This window comes from Sesamum indicum, linkage group LG8 (assembly GCF_000512975.1).
Source record: "Sesamum indicum cultivar Zhongzhi No. 13 linkage group LG8, S_indicum_v1.0, whole genome shotgun sequence".
NCBI lineage: Eukaryota > Viridiplantae > Streptophyta > Magnoliopsida > Lamiales > Pedaliaceae > Sesamum > Sesamum indicum.
The window spans coordinates 13,992,002-14,015,068 of NC_026152.1; the positions used below are offsets into that span (position 1 = coordinate 13,992,002).

The 23,067-nt window shown below is 35.7% G+C and overlaps 4 protein-coding genes across 7 annotated transcripts in view; 2 read left to right on the top strand and 2 right to left on the bottom strand.

The window, feature by feature from the left end:
• The window catches only part of LOC105168698 (transcription factor MYB52-like), a gene marked incomplete in the record, with an annotated part of 3,213 nt that extends 2,003 nt beyond the window's left edge, over window positions 1-1,210 (top strand). The window contains 2 exon segments of the mRNA XM_011088831.2: window positions 1-135; window positions 744-1,210. Coding sequence (XP_011087133.1) covers window positions 1-135; window positions 744-979 — 371 coding nt within the window.
• LOC105168544 lies at window positions 2,014-10,431 on the bottom strand. Of its 3 annotated transcripts, none has more exons than XM_011088676.2 (8): window positions 10,350-10,431; window positions 8,465-9,765; window positions 6,297-7,560; window positions 4,875-5,154; window positions 4,235-4,342; window positions 3,877-4,155; window positions 3,001-3,144; window positions 2,014-2,609 (listed from the first exon to the last, which is right to left on the bottom strand). In XM_011088676.2, the coding sequence occupies exons 2-8, from the start codon at window positions 9,699-9,701 to the stop codon at window positions 2,421-2,423; spliced, it is 3,501 nt and encodes a 1,166-aa protein (XP_011086978.1). In that variant the 5' UTR covers window positions 9,702-9,765; window positions 10,350-10,431; the 3' UTR covers window positions 2,014-2,420. The 3 variants fall into 3 exon arrangements, with proteins under 3 accessions (XP_011086978.1, XP_011086976.1, XP_011086977.1); XM_011088674.2 differs by having other exon boundaries at window positions 6,297-7,650; XM_011088675.2 differs by lacking the exon at window positions 10,350-10,431 and adding an exon at window positions 10,074-10,320 and having other exon boundaries at window positions 6,297-7,650.
• On the top strand, window positions 12,897-16,438 carry LOC105168546 (putative late blight resistance protein homolog R1B-16). Its single transcript, XM_011088677.2, has 2 exons — window positions 12,897-15,662; window positions 16,247-16,438. The coding sequence occupies exon 1, from the start codon at window positions 13,015-13,017 to the stop codon at window positions 15,625-15,627; it is 2,613 nt and encodes an 870-aa protein (XP_011086979.1). The 5' UTR covers window positions 12,897-13,014; the 3' UTR covers window positions 15,628-15,662; window positions 16,247-16,438.
• Window positions 19,903-21,514, bottom strand: LOC105168699 (homeobox-leucine zipper protein ATHB-20-like). 2 transcript variants are annotated; one of them, XR_002287714.1, is made up of 2 exons: window positions 20,582-21,514; window positions 19,903-20,207 (listed from the first exon to the last, which is right to left on the bottom strand). XR_002287714.1 is itself a non-coding variant. In XM_011088832.2 (2 exons), exons 1-2 carry the CDS (start codon window positions 21,232-21,234, stop codon window positions 20,195-20,197), a joined length of 378 nt encoding a protein of 125 aa, XP_011087134.2. In that variant the 5' UTR covers window positions 21,235-21,514; the 3' UTR covers window positions 19,903-20,194. The 2 variants fall into 2 exon arrangements, 1 of the variants encoding a protein (XP_011087134.2); XM_011088832.2 differs by having other exon boundaries at window positions 20,870-21,514.

Below are 23,067 nucleotides of genomic sequence, written 5' to 3' on the forward strand. Positions count from 1 at the left end.
TAGAGAAGCTTCCAGCTCACAGAATTTTTGACAACCCTCCATCATCATATAGCTACCAATTACTCCCACATTGGAAGGACCATCATCATCATCAGTCTACTAAAGTACTGTTCTATCATCCCAAGATAGATGAAGGTGCGTAATTATTGACTATGTTATGTCTATGAAGTCTTGACAAGCATGCAAGATATCTTAAGTACGTACTTTTCTTTCTCAATTACAAAGAAAATGGAAAATTGCTATTTTAGTCTAATCCTACAAGGGGTAGGCAATCTTTTTTCATTTTAACAATTTTGCTCTATAATTTAAAAGTTGGTAATTGTAGTGATATACGAGTTCATTTTAACATTCTTGCCTTGTAATGTAAAATTTTCAGAAATTGAAGATAAAAATGACCATAATTGATAAAATGGTTGAAAAAGTGCATGTGACATGCACGTGATCGACCAATTTAGTTGGATGCAACTTTTCAGTCATTTTCGTCATCAATATGCGAAAATTTTAAAATTACAGGGCAAATGGCAAAATAGATTCATCACACGACTAAAATTGCAATTTTTCCGAAAAAATATTTTCTTTTTCTTTGTTTTAATTAAAACTTACCACGAAAAATGTATACCTTGCCGTTTGTATATATTCATTTTAAATAAACATGGATTTTTAGTTAAGATTCGGAATTACGTCACTGGTTCAGATTCAATTCAGTTTGAATTATAATCCTTTGATTATATATATATATGCAGAAAGTAGGAGCAGCAGCAAAGCAGTGGAGTTCTATGACTTTCTTCAAGTGAACACAGATTCCAACAGAAGTGAAGTGATAGACCATGCAAATGCGATTAGGAATAAAGATAATGAAGAAGAAGTGGAGCAAGAAGCTGCAGCTCATCTTCATATTAATCAAACCAACAAATCTTCTCCAGCTCCACCATTCATAGATTTCTTATCTGTGGACGGCAGATCATCATCTTCTCTGTAATTCTGACTTTTCTTCATCATCGATGATTAACTAGCCAGTTTCCTCATGTAGCTAACTATATATGTGTATGGGATCTTCTTGTACTATATGCATCAACTGAATGCATATATATACATAGAGATATAGGTAGATACAGATACATACAAATATATATATGTATGCATGCAGGTTAATTATGTGCTCAAATGTTGAATGGATTACAGATAAAATGAAATTTTCTTGTAAAGACTAGTACTCTTCTTTCCTGTTTTGTTTAGTAGTATTAATATGTGTGTGTGTGCTGCTGCTGAAATATTGCTGATGTTAGAGGGCTATTATTATTATTATTATCATTTTATAATTAATCTATCAATTAAACTTATCATAAGACCGGGAGGGGTGAAAATTAACTTCGGTAACTTTCGAAAATGGAAAAGGGATTGTTCAGTGATATAAACAGCTTTGATCTTGCAACAGAAGAGCAGAAGGTGTATCAAAATAATGCTGAAGATCATAAATATATTGATATCAATCCCCATACATTTAGATGCATGAAATGATTCTAAGTTGTTAAATTTTAATGGCTCGAGAGGCTTTTGTGTTGGGTAATGAAGGTTTCTTGGCTTGGCCATTAGATGATCTCTGAAGTGAAGTACCTCTGTTCAATTATTGCCTCAAATTTCCAGTTTATTTATGTTTTGGATCAATAATAGAAGAATGGAGGTTGGTATCAGCGCATGAGACAACCTAAAAAGAATTAGTTAAATTAAGGTAGTTAACAATTCCCACCTTCAGTTCCCACCCGTTTTAAATCAGACAAAAAACTCCCAGATTTTCTACCTGACTCGTACGAAATTTTTCCTACACAAATAAGACATATCTCATGTGCCCTTCTGGGCATAAGGAGCAGGTTTTGACTTTTGAGGGTTTTAGAACTTGAATTCCATAAATCAGCTCTGAGGTGTGTTTGGTGGAAATGGATTCACCAAAACATTTTTCACCGAGCTTTGAGTCTTTAAAGTACAATTCACAGGAAAACCCCAAGCCAATCAAAATTGGATAAGCATCTATTATCAAAAGCTATTATAACTAAAATAACCTAAAAAGAATTATCACACATCATGTACAACAAGAGTGAAGGCTGCCTTTCCACCCAACAAAATGAAGCAAAAACAGAAAATCCTACCGATACATGCTGCGCAAAAGACTACATTTGAGTTGTGAAAAATCAGAATACAACTTTGTGGTGGGGTAAAGGAAGATTCGGTCTTCATCTTTGAAACCAATCACACCTCCCAATTGAGCGGAAACTTGAGAATTACAACCCCATTAGTCATCTATTTGCTAATTGAAGCGTAGGCAAGAACCGGGGCCAGTTTTCATCCGGTCCTATGAATACACTTGTATCTGAGCTGCGAGCAAACCTTCAAGATAGGTATTCCATCTTGGAACCATATACTCTTCAGGATGATATTGGTTCATAAGGATATTGTAACCATGGATGGTTTAAAGCCTCTGATGCAGAAGGCCGCTTCTTTGGGTTAATTTCTAGCAGATGAGCAACAAAGTCAATGAAGCCTTGGTCTCCCATTGGCAACCGATGTCTCAAGGATGATTTTTTGGGTATCAAATATTCCAGTCTGTTAGTCTCCTGAGGAAAGATAGAAGAGATGATAGGTAAAATGGTGACAGAGACGACCCTAGCAGTATGATGGTTTATGCATTATAAATTCTAGCGACTTATTAAACTCAAGAATGCTGCTTTATGTGTTTCGAGGGAACCCATCACATTGTCATTCAAGTTTAAGCTACATCTAAAGGGAAACTGGAGTTTTGATTTGGTAAAAGTAAACCAGCCTAAAGAAAAAATAGTAAGGAAGTCCACCAATATTCTTTATCTTCATGTATCCTCCGGAAATAAAAGCATGTTCAAACTAAAGGATGTAAGAATATGAGACAGAAAACATGTTTAGCATGATAACTATCATGTGTGCGGGTTGAATGAAGAGAAGATATGAGACAAAACAGATAGAGAAGGTTACCTGGTTTCTTTCATAAAGCATGTGATTTTTGGTGAAATATTTGTATGTATCACGTCCTTTAGCAAGCATATCTTGCTCAATCGGACTGATGATTCCAATTACTCGAGCTAGTAAAGTGGCAGGAGAATCGTTTTGAAAGAGCACCTACATAGACAACATACTTGGAGTTTCAAAAGATAATAAGGAAAACTAGAAAGAAACGATGGAAATACTCCTACGATAAGACAAGAGACAAGGAGGCTGAGAACCACATTGCATTTGACAAAAAGAGTTCAGAAACTATAAGTTGTTGACTTTTGATATATAATACACATGACAAAGCCTAATCCAGCTCTCAGACCCTGAGCCATACATACTACAGTACTCCACAAAAACCAAGATCCTAAATTTTCTGGGTCCAGGCTGCTATGATGTATATCATAGAACTTAATCAGTGAATTGAGTTTGGCTTCATCAATTGTTGAATTCAGAAGTGTTGTTGGACCAGGCTGAATCAAACACTTAACAGATCAAGCTAATAATCGGCCAGCTCATTCTGTGCATTTTACCAGAGTTACCATATTTTTCTACAATAGGACACTAATAGAAGGGGAAAGCATTTTCTCCAAGAAATATGGTAGTAACTGATGAAGCACCAGTATTGCTGGTAATAGTACAGAACAATTCGAGAAGTAGCTTATCTTCAACAGCATTCCAAATAAAGAAGGGGAGGTGAAGAGAGAGAGAGAAGAAAAAAACATAAATCTAAATCTATGAAAAGAACAAAAGGTTAGCAGATGCATAATTTCCCAAAGCAGAAAGGAAGTCAAACAAATGCTGGAAATTATAACAGCTGCCCCTTGGTGAACTAGAGAACTATGAAATTAAAGAACTTACATTGCCTGTGCAAAGTTCAGCCAAGATGCAACCAAGCGACCAAATATCAATCTTTTTGTCATATGGAAGTCCCAGAATTACCTCTGGCGCGCGGTATGACCTAGACTGAACATAAGAACAAAGATGATCTGTTTCAAAGCAACTACTTCCTAGATCAATCACCTTCACCTCACATCTACTGTAACTTTTCACCAATATATTCTCAGGCTTCAGGTCACAATGTATGAGGCCAAGACTGTGTAAAAATTGAAGAGCTTCCAGGCATTGAATAGTAATAGACTGCACATAAGAAAACAACAAGTCAGGGACGCATACTGTAATGAGATATATGGAAAAAAAGGCATTTGTTGCTACAGACCTGCAATCTTGGCATTGTAAAGTAGACTTCTCCTCCAGATTCTCTGTTAAACTTATGGAACTCATACAAGTTGGCTTTAAGCAATTCACATACAATCAACAAATGCTCCTGCAATACAAGAATAAAGATCAATAGTAGCCAATTTTCACACACCAAATATTGGTTGCATTGATGATAGACGTGCATAAATGCATCCATGTAAAAGTATACAGCTGCACACCGAGGCTTATTATTAGCCGAGGTCTCAGAGTATTTGAAAAAATGAAATTTTTTTGTAGCATTTATGTTATATTAACCATGGTAAAAATGAATTTTACGTACTAAAGTTGTACAGCCGATGGACTCGGACAGTTTTGACGAAAAATATATGTCAACCAACTTTCCTTGAATAACCAAAAGACCAAACAAACAAGTGCAGCCTTGGGCTGCATATTGCATCCGTTGTCTGTAACTTGAACCAAACACTACCTAAACCATTTTTATGTCTCTATTATACTTCCAAATTCTGCAGCACTTCATGTTTAGAAGGAAAAAACATGAAATGAATATATGGAGAAGGTTCAAGGAGTCAAAAAGAAAAACAAGTCAATAATGCAGTAATTCATAAAAACAGAAGGCAATTGATGGATCGTTCACTTACACGATAGTAAAAATAATCGTACAATCGAAGAAGATGATACTTGTCAGCGGGATCATGTTTGTTCACGTACTTGAGTAGCTTTATTTCGTCAAGGCTCTGATCGAAGAAATCTTTATTGTTCTTTATAATCTTCACGCAGACATCCATACCTGTATGCAGGTCATGCGCCTGAATGGCTTTGCTGAATGCAGCTGATCCAAGATACTCAGTGACATGATAGCGGCCAGCAATAACCGAGTTTAAAACAACATGGAAATTTTTATCCTCCTCAAAACCAGTTCTGAACATTAAACATAAGCAGGATTAAGGAAAAGCATCTTAAAGTCGGAAGTTACAAAGCTAAAAACTTTAGCACATGCATATATCATCATTTGGTAATATGTGAAAATATCCAGTAATGGAAAACTGAATTCCAACTGTTATCAAGCACATTCCTTCTGCTGCCTCTCTACTGAACCAAATTTTCATCATCTAAAATGTATGATATAATTCATTAACAGCTCTAAATACAGACTAATAGTCTAATTGGGAAATGCAACTTGCAATGCGTGTCTTAAGAATGCAACAGCAAGAGATAGGAAAACTAGCTCTACATAGTATTGCCAAATATTCTAGTGATTAACATGAATTTATATCCCCATTTGGCAAACTTGAAATGCTATAAAATATGTATATCATGGAGTTCTGCTGGTTACATTTGCACCCACCAGAGGCAAATTGTCATTGAACACTTGAGGAGGCAGCATGGGTTTCTTGTGATAATATTCATATGCTATTAACATAGACAATACACCAGGTAGGCTCCTCTCTTTTTATGTTTAAAGTTTTTGGTGTCTGTAACTTTATATAAACTCATTGACAAGCCAAAATACTTATTCCAGATAAGAAAATGACAGCAAAAGCTGACAAATAACAACATATATGATGCAACCATGATTTATTTTTATATGAGTTCATGTTTTAATCAGCCTCCAGGAGCATTCATGACAAACACCAGAGGCATTTAACACTCTGAACTATGAAGTCTGAAATATACAAACCTTTGGTCTTTGGATATAAAACTTTTTAGTATCACTTTATTCACTATCACAATGCTATACACTCCAGGAAAAAGGTATACATATAGTTTGGGCTTATGTTATGCATTAAAGCTTCAACAATATTATTACCATCCCAAAGACTTACCACAAATTTCACAAATATGATAGTGAAACTAAAATCAGAACGAAGATATCCATTGAGAAAAACAGTATTAACGTGGGATTTTGTTATATGTGACATTATCTTCACATGGAAAACTTATTTTATACTTCTTTTAAAAAAAGATAATCAAATTCCAGTTTACCAGCCAATCTGCACGATGAAGGCTTAGCAAACCAAAGGAGATTTGCCTGGATAAGACAAGGATGAAAATATACATGCCTGTTTTTCCTGTGAACAATTTTCAAATTGAAGGTTTCAAATTCCTCCTCTTGTGCTTTGATCTGCTTCACTTGCTCTTGCACAGCAGCAGCTTCCTCATCTTCTAATGACGGCCCAGGATCTTCTTCTCTTATAGCAGCTGCTTTTACATCCTCTTCTTTCTTTAAACGTTCCATTTCAGTATAGCCATAATTTGAAAGAGATGACGGACTAGAATTTGCTGATTCCCCAGTGTTGACATACTTGTCATCCCTTGAACTCCTAACTGGTGAAGAGTCACTGCTTTTGCGCCTCCATGAAGTAAGCACACCATCATTCTCCACTGCGCGGTCATCAGTTTCATCACTGACAACCGTGTTAACCTTGTTTAACCACAAAGATTTGCTTGAGCTTGTTTGTACCAACTGCCCATCTCTAGGAGGAGGAAATGAGAATCCTCCATCGATGTGATTCTTTGCCTGTGTATATGAACCTTTATCATTACTCATTATATATTTATCAGAATTCTGTCTCTTTGTCATATTTTTGTCGTCCTTGGATCTTTCACCAGAATTCTTATATAGGTCATGCTGTGAGTATCTAGAACCACCAATACTAGCATCATGATCATGAAAGTACTCTACATCCCCTTCACTACTACCTCCAATCAAACTTTCCCTCACTTCACTGCCTATATCAGCAGCATCACTGTTGATTCCAACACCAATAGATCTAACTGAACCATGTTGATCATCATCCATGCAGATATCATCCAGACAAGGCCTTCCACATTCACTCATAACTTTTCCATTTTCTAGCATAATGAGTTCATTGGTTTGGGGGACAAAGCCCTGCCAGACAGGCTCTGCACGCATCAAATTCAGCTCCTCCTCATCCATCAACTGTCCATCATATTGACCAATCACTGCATTTTCACTGTTTCTCATGTACATCTCTGTTGCAGACAGGGCAACAGGGTTATCTAAAGATACAGCTGGATCAATATTTTTTGATTGGAAATACCGCTCGCCAGAGAAGTAAGAATCCTCCTCAGCAAATGACTGATCATCTTCATCATCTTTGTTCTGTTCCCTCTCCTGAGGGTCTGGCACACTTCCATTCCCTGTCCCCTTTTCGTTGTCACTTGGGTAATCAATTTCATGTGCTAAAAACCAGGTCTCATCTTCAATAGGTTGTCTTGTATAGCCAATATCATCGTCATCTTCATATTCATCAGAGTCCCAGTACTCATTGGGGTAGTCTATGGATTCACTCAATCCATCACCTAAAGTTGCAAAACCAGAAACAAGATCAGAAGTATCCTCAGCGATACCCTGACTCACAGAGAGCCAACTGCCTCCAGCTGGCCTTTTCCCTATGCACCATCATTATGAAAGATAATAATTAATTTAAAAGCTGAGGGGCAAGAAAAGAAAAACAATAGATTGCAACCAGAAAAACATATACTGATTAACATGATAAGTACATCAATGATATTTAAGTTCAGAGATCAACTTCAAAAAGGTGATACAAGATACTCCACCTTATTAATCATCTGGAGTTTTAAGCATGAAGTTGGGAAACATGCGGCAAACAGTAAAAAAATGATATGAAATTGGAACGCGTAAGAAAGTTAAAGCATTTAACAGTTCTCTTTCAAACGATCTGAGGAATTAATGTCAAAAACCCTGAACCTCATGGTCTTTGATCAAAGATAAGACAAGATAAATCACATTACTTTGTTTAATCTTTTTTGCCTTAACACTCTAGTCCATAGAGGTAAGAGGTTAGTCCATAGACAAAGGAACAAATGATATTTCATGACTGCAGCAATCAGAGAGTGCTCAACTTTCCAACATTTCTCGAGACAGGACCTGTATCTTTAAGACATTCTTAAAGTTTGTTGGATAGAATTATCAACATCAATTTTAATTTCAAGCATAAGTTCCTTTGGTTCTGTATAGCTAATTAGCTACTAACAGAGAGATCTACCCTGTATAACAACCCATTCAGTGCATTCATCATAAATTGTACTTCAATCCATACATAAGACCCTAATAGTAAGCCATGAATACAATCCCGTGAATACACACAACTTTAGTTAGTTTAAATTTGCATAACATGGTAAATATAGATATAGATGGTAAAGTTTAGAAGAAGAGGCAGACATTTAAATTTTCAGGACAAACCTGAAGGATTGATCTCTCGGCCTATAGGTACATCCAGAAATGACCCTATGAGATATGAATTGTCAGAATTCAAGATCTTTGGACCAGGTCCTTCGCGTTCATATTTTTCCTCCCACTGAATATTGAAAGACTTGTCTTCTGACTTAAGTTTCACAGGGGGTAGCCTTGGTAAGTCTTCCTTTTGGTTGTCGGATGCAAGATGAAATTCTAATGCACCAAGATCTTTTGGCTCACCTCCCTGAGTCTTCCCAAAGTACAGAGCTCTTCCCACCTCATCTACTTGATTCTTTATTGCTGCCCTAATTTCATTGAATTCTGCTTTCCTTTTCCCCTCCTTTTTATCAATAATGGCAGCAGCACTGTCATAACTGGTTGAAGTGTCACCCACAGAGAAGGGAAAGACAGTTTTCACCGAACAATCTTTCCAGAGCTCTGAAGCTGAAGGGGCTGAAACATTACTTCTGGACCAGGGATCATCAGCAAGATCATCTATAGAGCATGCACCACTTGCCTTTCTCTTTTGATCAACTTCCTTAACCTCACTCTTCTCACTCCTCTCATGCTCTGCTTCTGCACCAACCATACTAGTACTACCAGGCCAAGTCATTCTCTTTTCACCAGAAAAACTAACATCTTCCCCAGTTTTCAGGTTAACCTTACCACTATTGAGAGCTTCAGCTGAACTCAACCTTGTCGTACTAGAGACCTGGAACCCCAAAAAGTTGTTTTCATCAACACTACCGTCATCATTCTTATAAGAGGGAACTGGACCATTGCCAGTACTGTATTTCCATGAATACAAATCAAGAACAGTGTCATCCGAACTCTTGGAAAAGGTGAAGTTCTTATCACTTGTTCCAACACTCACATCAACCATTGTCTGTTCTCCAATAGTACCACGGCTTTTCCACTTGTTCTCAGCCCCATTTCTCCCTGTTCCACACTCTACCTCTTTCACAATTAGCTCCTTAGAAGCCTCAGCACTGCTTGAATCCTTAAGACCTTCCCCACTAGTCCGAGAACTTTTTATTTTTTGATCTTCTTCTAATACTTTTGCCCCATTTGCTTCTTCGCTTGAGCTACTACCCGACTCCCTATCACTGAGCTTAAGCTTTTGAAGAATTCCATTTAAGTCAGGCCTGTTACCCAATTCACTTCTCAGAGCAACCTCTGCTTTTGTAAACTTGTTCCTTCTCAAGAATTCGAGTATATCGTCTACAGAACTTGAATCAGCCATTTATATACAACCACACTCCCCGCAATAGGAACGACCAAGTGTTAGAAACACCACCCAAGTACACCTGGAATCAACAAGCAAAACAGCACAACCCCACAATTTTAAACCAGACCAAAACTCACATCTCAAACTTCTATTCACATATTATTGCTCACAAAATGAGAAATTTGATTCACTAAAACTTTATTTTAGTTCCAAACCCCAATTTCCTCCTCTTTTCTTGAGAAAGAAAAGGAACACATTACTTTCACTACTCGTATCCCCACAGCCCCCAATACCAAACGCAATAAAGTTAAAAACAAGAAATAAGTCGGGAACATCCAAACTATGATTAAAATACTGAAACACCAGAGCTAACAAAAGGCTACAAACCTGAGCACAACGGCATTTTCATGGATCCCACTACAAAAAAACACCATATAAACATTCACAATACCAAAAGAAGCATAGTTTATTCCCCTCGGGAATTAACATGTAAACCTCAGCGATATTTCATAAAGATCTGCGCTTTAGGCGAAACCCTAGAAAGCAAGAACACTTGTTGAAGGAAGAAGGAAAATGTAAATGATGATTGCGAGAATGAAAATCCAACCAAGAAAATGGAAAAGCGGAATTACAGTAAAATGAGTGGAAAAAGAAGAAGCGTACAGATCGAAGAATATGGTATTTCAGGAGCCAAACACGGTGCTATGGAATCCATCGCCCAAACTCCGACTTCAACTTGGGTCTGGTAATGTAGTTTGGTCTGAAAATTAATTATTTATTTATTTATTTTCAAATCTTTCATAAATATATTAAATATTATTTCTTTATAAGGTAAAAATTTCAAAGTACTTCTCAATATATCATAATTATAAATATTTTTTATTTAAAAAAATTATATATATTCCTTAAAATAAGCCATCACCTAATAAATTCTGTTATAATTCTTGTAAAATAATATTTTATTAAATTTAATAGGGTATTTTATATTTTTAAATAATAAATAAATACTTATAATTATAATAAATTTTAAGAAAATTTTTATAATTTACTCTTATATATATATAATTAATAGTATATAATATTGTATGTATTGGGCTGCAAAATTTCAGGGCCAAGCCTGTGATTGGGTATGAGAAGTATTTGATACTTGCTATTTTTATAAATGTTGGGTGATTTTATTATTTTGCCCATTTGATATTATGGGTTTGAGAAAGCGTACATCCAAAATCAAAATATGTGAAGGGCACAAATGGAAAAACAAATTAAATGAAGTAAGTTATCTACCACAAATACAATTAATTTGAACCCTTTATATTCATAAAAAGATTACGAGTTCAAAATTAAAATAACTCCTAAATAATGGAATTCGATTATATAAATATATATATAGTCATCGATTTCAGTAATATTTTAATAATAGACTCGCTATTTCAATTTAATTATGTTTATAATGTCCCATGATATTTGATTTAGCTTAAATTAAATGTCCTTATGGTAGTTATAGGTAGCGATCCCTATTAATCGTAAAATTTTTATGATCACTCGGATTAAATTATTAGGCTGAATTTTTCGTACTATTCTTTTTATTATATATTTACGTATTCAAAATACACATACACTTAAGATTCAAACACAAATTTTTATAAAAAAATATTTATATTCAAATCATTGAATTGTCCCTGAAAACGTATGTGTGGGTGGGGTGGGGGTTTGAGTTGGAATATGCAGTAGTAGGTACTATTAGAAGAGGATAATTATTATTATTCCTGAATCCTGATAGTGATAGAAATGTCCAAGTGGCTAAGGTTACCCAATGGGCCAGCTATTTGTTCCATGCATAATTATTAGACTTTCAGTTGGCAAGCTTATTTGGATTCATACAAGGCCCACACACATAATAATGCATGTTTCATTTTTATATATATTATATTTTTTAAAATGACTTAGTTCCCATTTATTTTCTATTATTAGATTGGATCAGATTTTGAATACATTTTTATAAGGTGTTTATTTTGTATTATAGAATTTGAATATTTATTCCCAAACTCTATACAAAACACTATTCCTCGTGAAGCACTCAACACACATATTCAATTCAAACAATCCAAGTAAATATAATATAATTGGTACAGTTTTTTTTTTTAATTATGTTACCTAAATGACTCGTATCACAGAGTAAATGCGGCTTAGTTTATGAGATCTTTCTTATAGGACAAATTACAACCACCTCGTTGTTTGTAAAATTACAAATATTCCTATGATTTTAAAGTCCATGTAACAACAAGTTTATTAGGTTAGGTTTTCATGCAATTTTTTTATTAACTGTAATGCGTTCAAAAAACGGACATACCTAATAAATGATGCTATAAACAAGTTTTATCTTTGATTTTCTTTTTAATAAGTTCGAATCATCTCTTAAGGCATTTTAGTAATATTACTTGCATAACATTTAATAAGTAAATTAATTATCCTTAAGAAATAATATCATTATAAGATTAATTTAGATAAATTAAAAAGTAAAAAAACCTTTTGGGACATTCACACTTTTATATAATTAAATATTAAAAATACCACGTGAATTACATGTGTAAAAATATTAAGTTCATAATTTTTATTTATATTTTCTATTTAGTGTATAAAATTATATTTTCAAAACAATTCATAATAATTGTTTTAATTGATAAAGAAACTTGATTCTATTATTTGTAATTCACTTCTAAATTTGTTGATGATGTTAAAAAAATTAATCCTTAAAAATGAGATTTCTGATTTTGTATTTACTAATTATTATGGTATTGTATTGGAATAAATTAATTTGAAAGTAAGATATCATATAAAAAAAAACTAATTTAATATTAAAATAAATTATTTAATCAAAATCCCTTATTTTTATTTTTTTTATTCCAATTTGGTAAAATGAATCATTTTATTTGTATAATGTTATTTTACGGATTTGCTAAATAATGTAAGGATAATTTCGCTTGACGATCTAATTCAAGAAGTTAAATATTATGTTCATGAGTTTATAGAGTAAATGAACATATATTTATACAGTCGATAGAGACTGCTTACCTAACATTATAGAAAAATAGCCTAATATTTATTTGATTTTATTTTTATTGTACATTAATTGACTTAGTGCGTCATATTTGTGCGTATATAATAAATATTTTTTTATATTTTTAAATACCTTCACCTAATCAAACTAGGGGAGGAGACCATGCTTTAACATTTCATGGGGAAGGTCCAACTATATATCATATGCTAGGATTTGTGTTTATGAGTTTGGTTTTGATTGTGTGAGTTGTAATTAAGAGATTAATCAGAAATGGCTTATGCAGCTTTAATTTCTCTTGAGCACCTTCTCCCTTCTCTTGAAATTCCTTGTTGTCCGGAAATCATAGAATCCCTTAACCAGGATGTCAAGCACTTACAAAAACTCTTTAGAGGTTTGGAAGTAGACATCGACAGCACAAGGTGGAAGGCTATGGAAAGTGGAATCAGAGAGGCAGCATACAGATTAGAAGATGTACTTGAATCATCAGCCCTCCATCTATCATCATCTCGGCATGATCTCTCGCAACCAGAACTCCCGGATGGAGTAGTACTCTTGGGCAACAAGGTGAAGGAAGAGATTGATTTCTTTACCGAATCTGTGAAGAAGACATTGGAGGAGCACTATTACAAAGTAGACCAGTTGCCGTCGGAAGAAGATGGTACATCAAGAACTGAAGATGATTTTGATCATGGAAATGATCAGTCAAAGATGGTTGGATTAGAAGATGAAGTTAGTGGAATCAAGAATCTGCTCATCAACAGGTTGTCGTCGGAGCTGAAAGTTTTCGTCATTGAAGGGATGGCAGGCATCGGTAAGACAACTCTAGCTAGACAAGTTTACGAACATCCTTCGATTTCGAGTACTTTTGATTGTCGCCTTTGGGTCAAAGTAGGTACTAAATGTCAAATGAAAGAAATCATGCTAGGTATTCTAGCTAAGTTGAATCTTGACAATATTGATGAAATACATGAGACAGAATTGTTAGATTATGTTAGGAGAAGTTTGCGAGATAGAAAGTACCTGGTTGTGTTGGACGATGTGTGGAGCAAAGAAATCTGTTATGAGTTGGAATTGCTTTTTCCATGTAACTTAAATGGGAGCGGAATCTTGCTGACTACCAGGATACAGGATGTTGCTCGTTATGATGATTCTAATCATCGCATTCGGAAGAGTTTCCTGGATAAAGAAGATAGTTGGCGTCTTCTTCGTGGGAAGGTGTTTGGTGAAGAAGAGTCATGCCCTCCTCAACTGGAGGAAGTTGGAAAGAGGATTGCTGAGAAGTGTGAAGGACTTCCTCTTGCAATCATTGCAGTAGCCAAGCATCTATGTATAGCTGACAAGACGCCTGAGTACTGGAAGGTAGCAGAGGATGAAATTCCAGCTATCTTCAGTGCAGATGAGGTAATGTCAAAGAAACTAATGTTGAGCTACAACCACTTACCGCAACATTTGAAGGCGTGCTTTCTCTATCTGGGAGTATTTCCACATGGTTATCGGATCCCTGTGTCCAAGCTCATAAAGATGTGGTGTGCGGAAGGATTTCTTGATCGACATAAGTGGAATAGCTTAGAAGGCACTGCCATGGAATGTTTGTTGGGCCTTGTGAATACATATGTTGTTCTGATCAGTGCTTTCAGCTCCAGTCTTAAAATTAAGACCTGCAAGGTCCATTCTGTCTTTTGGCATTTATGTACCAAACAAGCCGATGAGGAAAAGCTTTTCCATATCATGAATAGTAATGCCAATCAACATATAGAAAGGCAGCGTCGGCTTTGTATCCATAATAACATCTTATTTGGAATCAAAGATGTGCGCAAGTCGATGGCATCCGTTTCAAATGCACGTTCGCTTCTATGTACTGGTCCGCACCATGAGTATCCAGTACCAAAATGTTTATGTTTTAGTTTGCTGAAGGTACTGGATGCAGCTACGATCCGCTTCTATGAGTTTCCAAATGAAGTAGTAGAACTAATTTTCTTGAGGTACCTTGCCTTCACTTATAATGGAAAGCTCCCGGCTTCCATATCCAAACTCCAGAATCTTGAGTACTTGATTGTTCAACAATATCTAAGCATCTTATCTTTTGAGGCTTGTCGGCCATATCTACCCATGGAGATATGGGATATGCGTAAATTGAGCCATCTCCAAGTCATGGGAAGTGACCTACCGGATCCCAGTCCCGACAGTGTTCCGTTGCGTCGTCTCTCAACACTTTTAGGTATTAGTGCTAGTAGTTGTACTAAAAAGGTTTTTGGAAAAATTCCAAACCTAAAGAGATTAGGAATTCAAGTTGAATTAGCACTAGATGTTCCTACAAAACCTTTGTGCTGCTTTGACCATCTTCCTTACCGACTTGAGTCACTCAAATGTGTCATTGTCAATCCTAAGGTTGTCGTTGCAGAGCGGCTTCCTGTTTCAATCTTCGAACTTCGGTATCTCAGAAAAGTAACTTTGACTGGCCTTGGACTTCCCTGGCACGACATGAGTAGTTTTGGCAAATTGCCGCGGCTTGAAGTGCTCAAATTGCGATGCAATGCTTGTCGAGGCCCTGTGTGGAAAAGCGATGAAGTACGATTCCGGGGACTTCGGTATTTGCTACTTGAAGATGTTGATCTAGAGAAATGGGATGCCGATTGTTTCAGCTTCCAAATGCTCCAGTACCTGAGCATTCGACACTGCTACAAATTAAAGAAGATCCCCTTGGAAATCGGAAAGACTATTCAATTTCGGGGACCTCCAACTCTAAAAGGGATCGAGTTAGTTGACTGTGGTGAGTCTGTTGTAGCTTCTGCAAAACAAATAGTTGATGAACAAGTGAAGCTTGGAAATAAGTTACTTCAAGTTTATGTCAAGTCTTCAGCGGATGACAGGAAACTCAAGTGATCATGAATATATATACAGCAGCATGGGCTCAAAAGGCAAGTCTATCCTAACAATTAGTCTTCTTGGTAGTGGCAACTACTTGTTACATTTGCTATGAATGTGTTTGTTGATGCACTTGTATTGCATGTTTGAGACAGATTTATAGTAATTGGACTATGTTGTCTGTGCAACTTAATTAGTAAAGACCATGAGAGCTCACAAGCTTTCTTGCATATATATATATATGTATATATAGAAGGCCCTCTTTTCAATGAAACCCTTTAGTTATATGAGGTGATAAAACATCTCTCTCTGTTTCTTATTTCATGAACTGTGCATTAGGGGAGCAAACGCACAGGTCTTCTGGAGAGACCAAAAGTCATTAAATGGTGACAATAATGTTAATCATTTGTAATCTTCATCATACGGGTACACACACATATACAAATATATATATATAGTTGTAATATAATAAACAGAAGTACATGTGTATGTGTGTGTTTTGTATATGTTTATGTAGATTCATCTTCATCCAAATTTTGATCTAAAAGTTGCGTTCTTTATGGGATTTAGCTCCTCCTAATCTTTCTTGGTTATCTCACTTTGAAGTGGGATTTACTGATCGTCTATTTGCATTCAGAATCAGAGGGTGTAGCAACTCTGGTTCAACATTCAAGCTTCAAGGAGTAGCAGCTGCACTACACAGCAGCAGTACAACTGTAATGTTTGGATTTGTGTTTTGAGTGTTTTCTTTTGTGTTTTGGAGATAGTGATAGAAAAATTGAGATAAGTAAGTATGTGGTTGAAAATAGATAGTATGTTTGGATTTGGTGTTTTGAAGTAATTTAAAATATTTTTAAATAAGTGTTGTAGGTTTCATGTTGGGATTTGGGAGATATGAATCACTTTCATCGTCAAATCATATCTCTTTTATATGTATTTTTATATATAAATATGTATATATATACATATTGAATGTTTAATGTTGTATTTTTTGGAGACAAAAATAACTGTTTGTCTCTTTTATATTATATATAAGTGTACATATATATATATTATATACAGAAAATTGAAAAACAAAAAAATATAAAAACACAAAAATAAACATTGCGTGTATTTTATCTTCTTTAGGAAAACGCGAAAACATGAATTGAATAATTCCTATTTATTTCTTTCTTCACAGAAATCGTGTTATAAGTGATTGAAGGATTTGTCTTTGATGAGTTAGTTGCCACCTGGAATCCTAGCTGGCCTGTTAGCTTCATCTTCAGTGTATATATGTTTTCAAGAGCTTGTAACTATTTTTCAGTTATTAATTGTATGAAGTTGTTGTTCATGCTCCAAATATCTGTAATGGCTATGCTCTGCTGCTCAATGACCTCACCTAATACAGCTGCCGAAACAGGCGACCGGTGCATACAGACAGACCTACAACAGACACTTGTAACAATACAACATTACTAGTTCCACCAACGTGATAGAAATCATGTTTTCATTTGACAGACAACAAAAAAGTTGAAACCAGAAACAAAGAGCCATAGCAATAAAAGTAGAATAATGCTGCTGATTCATGGTACGTGTAGGTCGAATGTTCCACAGCACCGGCCATCCTCCATAAAAGTCGACAATTATGAGATAAAGTCCGTCAAGAATACCCGTCCATTAGTCCAAAGTAGGAGATGTTAACGTTTCTGTACTTTCCCCACAAAGAATTGATGTTATTTTTTGTTTTCAGCCAACAGTAGTACTGTATGCCAGCTATGGTAGAAGCATGTAAGAATACAATAAATAAATCTACGCAATTGAACTCCACTGTTCACTGAGCGCATCTTTCTGCCCAACGATGCAAAACCCTGTCAAGCTCACATCAAATGCATCTCTCTGTTTTTACATTTTCATCCAAGTTGCCTTGTAAGATAACACAGCAAGTCCAAGATATTGAAAAACTTGTTATTCTTTCAAGACTTCAATTTTTTTTTTTGTGTGTGTTTTTTATATACAAGGTGAGATTAACACCAATATTATTGTATTGATTTCTTAAAAATTTCTTATTCAAATACTTTATCTAATGTTGTACGATCGAGACATGGAAGAAAATATATAACATTTCATCACTTTGTCACTAGTATATTCTATATAAAAGTACTATTTTAACAATAAGACATAATTCAAAAATACTATTTTATTAAATTACTAGGCGTTAACTTTGTATATATTATATTTTTTACCCCTTACAAATATAAAAATATGATTAGAAAATTAGAAGTTTTATATAATTTTCTTTTTTGTTAATATCAGCATCTTCGATCCCAATCCTAATATAAGGGAATTAATTGTAAACAGAATATTTTCGAAGGGGTGTTAGTATAAATTTAAAAAAAAATTGAAAAAAAACATAATTTTACGTTTTGAGGGGATTAAGTGGAACTAAACCTATTAATTGTATACTCAATACCATCCTCATTTCATACCACTATTGAGTGATGACTTCTCATTTAGTGTCAACTGTGTGAGTTCTGATCTAAAAGCTGAAAGGGTTTTGCTGCTTTGATTTCTCTTAAGAACACAATTGAGCGGCTCCTAAGATGTTAAACTCCTCTTCTTTCCTCATGTGCTGCTGTGATTTCTCTCAAGCACACAATCGACCGCCTTCTCAATTCTTCTCCAATTCCTTACTGTCTTCCTCCTCCGGAAACCATACAATTTGCTTTCGAGGAGATCATGTCCTCAAAACAACTCTTCAGTACTACTGAGGTGGAAGTGGAAGGAGACATCCACAGCGAGTGGGCGATAGCTATGGTCCTGGAAATCAGAGAGGCAGCATGGACATTAGAAGGTGTTCTTGAAGACGCTCAAAACAACATGTTGCGGGACATGGAGATAGAGTTCGATTCATTTACCAAAACGGTTAAGGAGATCAAGAAGCAGCTAAGCAACATGTCGCTCTGCATCCTGAAGACGACGACGCGGCTGTTTCGTCAAGTACTGATCCTTGTGATGGGAAGAAGTCAAAAACTGTTGGAGAGAGAGATACCTCCCCACTCCAGATCGTCCCAATAGTTGAGATGGCGGGTACCTAATAAAGCATGAAAATTTCTTATCCAGCCCGAAATATACTCTCTTTTAGTAGTCTCTCTCCGTATATTTCTCTCCTCGTTTTTCTTTCGAGCATGGCTATAGATTCTTTGAATTTGTTCATGGTTTGCACAATATTTGAAGTAAGCTCCAACGTGGAATGGTCTTGAAGATATTCGTGGAGTGATTTCAAGACAACGATAAAGACGATGTACTCGTGATCCAACCAAGATAAGGGCTTGTAAACGAGCTTGGTCCAGACACATGGATTGCTATACTTCCGTTGGTACAAGTTAATAAGATCCAGGATTATGTGCCTATGTATTAATTAATTAATTAGTGTGTACGTAGATTTATTATTTGTTCATGCGAGATTTATTTTTGAATCTTTAATTTTTTCAAAAAATATACGTGATTGGTCACTTTTTTTGTATGTACAAATCATATAGGACCAGACCAGATTGGGAAAACAAAGTAAAAGTATCCATTGTAATAGGGTTATAGTTTACCTCTGAGCAGTCCAAGAAACATGCATGGATGAACACATAGTAGTTAGATTGGGTGCATGCAGGACTTAGATCCATCACAGAATTCGACGAAACGATAATCAAAGAAAGGCAGCAGAAAGAGACTCAGCCAGGACTGGATATGGAGTAAAAACCCACTGTTTCTAACAGAAAATTCAACTCCATGCCCAGACCTGGACAAGTCTTTTCTGCCTAGCTACCCGTCCTCACAGCTACTGAGTCGTAGTTCTTCAGACCTGATTAATCCTATATATATACTGCATCCAACGTGTGGAGATTGGCCAAATGGAGGATCTGAATTGAAGTTGTAATAATGAAGAGTCCAGATTCATGCAGACGTGCATGCAATTTGCTGATAAATTATTGATGGGCTTTTGTCCTTTGGTTCAGAGCATTATTCTCAGGTTGTCTAAGTCTTGACAGAAACTTGTGCGGGCGATTTGGGGTTCATTCAAATCTCGAACTTGTAGGGCTGACGTCCATGACGTTATGTTTGCACGTAAATTCAACTTTGAGAAATTTAAAGTAGGAGGGTTGTCAGTATCATCAAAAAGTTTTGCGATTGTTACGTCTAATATTTAGGTTTTTTTTATTGCAATTTGGTTATTGTTATGCTTAGGGGGGCAAATGATTTGAATTTAGTTTCATATCAAAACACGGTTTGATCAAGTAAAATAGGAGTTGAGCTCAAACAGCTTCATTTTCTTACACTTATAGGATGTTTATACGTATACTCTTTTTCAGATCTGTGCAGATCTTCTCCAACTATACATAAACTATAGAATTCTGAAATTGATGGAAACATTTGATTCTTGGAGCAAAAAGAGTAAACAATAACATTCTTCGTATGTCATCAAATTGACCTTTCGGAAGCGTAATATAAAACCTTACCAAGCCAAACTAAAAACCCCGTCACCATTCTTGATGTCCCTTCTGCTGCCAGCCAGCACCAGCAGCCGACATATACGGCGTAGCTAATCAGGTTCCTACCACCTCCATCTGTGGAGAATCCAATGACATACATCAAAACTGTCATTTGGACATAACCAATGTGCACAAAAACTTTGATGTCATCAAGAATAGATCAATCAGGAAGACAAGAACAGAGAGGCAAAAATATACAAAGGAAACACTGCTGAACAGAAACTCCACAGCATCAATAATTTACTTTCCAGGAAGCCGGCCACCTCCTCAGACCGTCTTAGAACACGTAAGATAAAGTCAACGGAGTGTAATGGGCCAATCCCCGTGATATCACGCAATTCAAATATTAAAAGAAACTTGATAAAAATCAAAACCATAAAGATATGCATGCAACATTTCTAAAATCTCAGGAAGTTGTTGCCCTTTAAGATAGCTGCCTTAGGCTCTACCTTAAATCAAGTTTTATCAGATAATGGGGAACTAAAAACCCTTTGAAAGAGGAGGCAAGAGCTTATTTGAAGAAGACGCCATTCACTGGGGCTTCGATCACCGGCTCCCCTGTCATAAGGTCACCAACTTCTTACACGACTTCCAATATCCACTTATCTTTCAGGAGTATATTTATGCATTTGCTCATGACTGTGGTTTCGGTCGATCGATTTTGTCAGAAAGTTTGGATTATGACAATAAATCCAGTTCTATTACAAACTTAAGTTCTTGTATGTTCATTCACAAACCTTAGATCCGGATCAATGCCTGAATCAGCTTCTACAACTCCTAGTTGCTGTCTTAAATGATGGATTACAGCACCAAGCTCAACTTCCCTTCTCCTGCTCTCTTCAAGCTCCTGTTGGAGCCTGGCCTCCCTCTCTTTGCTCTCCTGCAGAGCTTGTTGGAGCTCAGCATTGGTTCTTTCCAAGTCACCTCTAGACTCCCTGGCACGTTTCTGGGACCTTCTCCGATTGAACCAACTAGTTATTTGCTCCATATCCAGTCCTGTAGCCCTCATCAGCTCAATCTTCTTCTCTTTTGTCAAGTGATCCGACTCTTCAAAAGCCAAGTTGAGAGCATCAATCTGAAATTTCTCAAATCTTTTCGCCATGATGCCTCAGCTGAGCCTCCCATGTTTTTTTTCATGTCCAGAAGCAGGAATCAGTATTTATAGATTGTCAGCCAAGGATATCAGACAAAGGGATTGGGAACCAAAAACCAAGAAAGTAAATGATAGGAAACATCACCAGTAGCGAGACAAGCAGATGAAGTTAACACACTCGATTACCTCTAAGGAAGTCACTTGAGCAACCAATCAGAACCATTATTTTATTAAGGTCTCTTTCCGTACACCCTGGGTCCAGTCAAATAAATGTTCATGGAAAAGATAACCCTTCATCCAAAGGCTCAGGCTTTTTACTTCTGGCCATTTTTCCTTTCTTTTTCAACTTGCTTTGTGGACACCGTGATGCCGCCAATAATACTGATGACTTTTTTCTGATAAAACCAGATTAGTTATGCTTCGAGAAAGATCTTACCAGCTGTCCTCTCCATCACTTTTTATGAATCTGGTCTCAATGTCTAAACAAAAATTAGTATCTGTCTGAGTATGTAAAATAATTATAAGCATGCACTGCAAGTAAATACTCTGCAAAAGCAAAAGACAGATTGATAAGTTTCCGCAACAGAAACTTTCCGTACCGTGAAGATTCCATGAACTACACCAATCATTAGCATCCTTGAATGATGAAATTGGAAGCTGCTCATTGCTGCTATTTTACATAATTTCTTGCAAATAGTGTAGGGGGTTGAATAATAAGGATTAATCGCGACTGTTTTGTAATTAAAACACTTGTTTTCAGTACTATCGGCAAAATGTCTCATAAACCATTGGTGCGTTTCTTGCGTTTTCCGCAAGTACTGGACTACTCAATATCAGTCAGCCAGCCACAGAAACATAAGTTACTCTAGAGATTGCGAAATGTCAAGTTTGCAAAGACAATAGATGAGGTTGCACATCTTACAAAAAAATAGATTTCAAGTGCATTAGTTCCATCTGCACATATTGGAATGAAAAACGAACCCAAAAATCACCTAGAAAATCAAGATTGGACTTTCTCCTTCTTAGATGTAAGACATAGCAAGATTTATGTTAATATATAGTCTAAGCCCCTACATATAATGAGTCATCTAAACAAGACTTGCCAGCTTCTCAGAAATACCATGTTTGGCTCACGGTGGTAGTGGTTTGCAGTACTTGATCACAGCTAAATTTAACAGTACTAATGCACCTTACATGCTCAATTGCAGTAACGATTTACAATGGAATATAGAACTCGAATCAGCTTTAGATACGATGAAACGAACTTGATAAGATGAACTTTTTAACTGCTTATTACATGCATGATTGAACTCAAGTATTCAACTGCCAATTCCAAGGTTCTTGGAGTTATGCTCTGATGAAACAATGAACCTGGAACGTAGAATTAGTTAAGTGATAGACAAAGAAGGAGCTAAAGTGGAAGAACACATAAATGGGGTCTCTTCCTCTACCGTTCGCAAACCATCAAGAAGAAGAATCCAATAACATAAAAACTTTGAACAAACCAAATTAGACCGGACCCATTTACTCTTCCTTTTCAAATTATTGTGAAAATTGTGTGATTTGTGTTTATAATCATATCTTAAAATAATTTTATATATAAAATATGATTATATATTTTATCACGATTATATATAATAAGGAGATCAATGAAATAAGTAACATTGTGCAATTTTTATCACGCTGTCCATAATCCAATTTTTAATAGTAATAAGTAAACTTATCACAATATAATCCATCATATTATTATCACAATTTCAATTACAATTTAGTACATAACACATTTATCCTATCATCCAAAGTAAAGGTGGCCTAAATGAATTAGAAATGTAATTGTTTAGA

What these genes read in the sequence shown, in the direction of transcription:
- LOC105168699 (XM_011088832.2), bottom strand. Translation starts at nt 21,234, where the DNA reads ATGGCGAAAAGATTTGAGAAATTTCAGATTGATGCTCTCAACTTGGCT.
- LOC105168544 (XM_011088674.2), bottom strand. Translation starts at nt 9,701, where the DNA reads ATGGCTGATTCAAGTTCTGTAGACGATATACTCGAATTCTTGAGAAGG. An exon ending in ATTGTTCACAGGAAAAACAG is followed by an intron (nt 5,155 to 6,296) that starts GCATGTATATTT and finishes TTTAATGTTCAG; the next exon opens with AACTGGTTTTGAGGAGGATA. An exon ending in TGCTTTATGAAAGAAACCAG is followed by an intron (nt 2,610 to 3,000) that starts GTAACCTTCTCT and finishes ATCTTTCCTCAG; the next exon opens with GAGACTAACAGACTGGAATA.
- LOC105168546 (XM_011088677.2), top strand. Translation starts at nt 13,015, where the DNA reads ATGGCTTATGCAGCTTTAATTTCTCTTGAGCACCTTCTCCCTTCTCTT.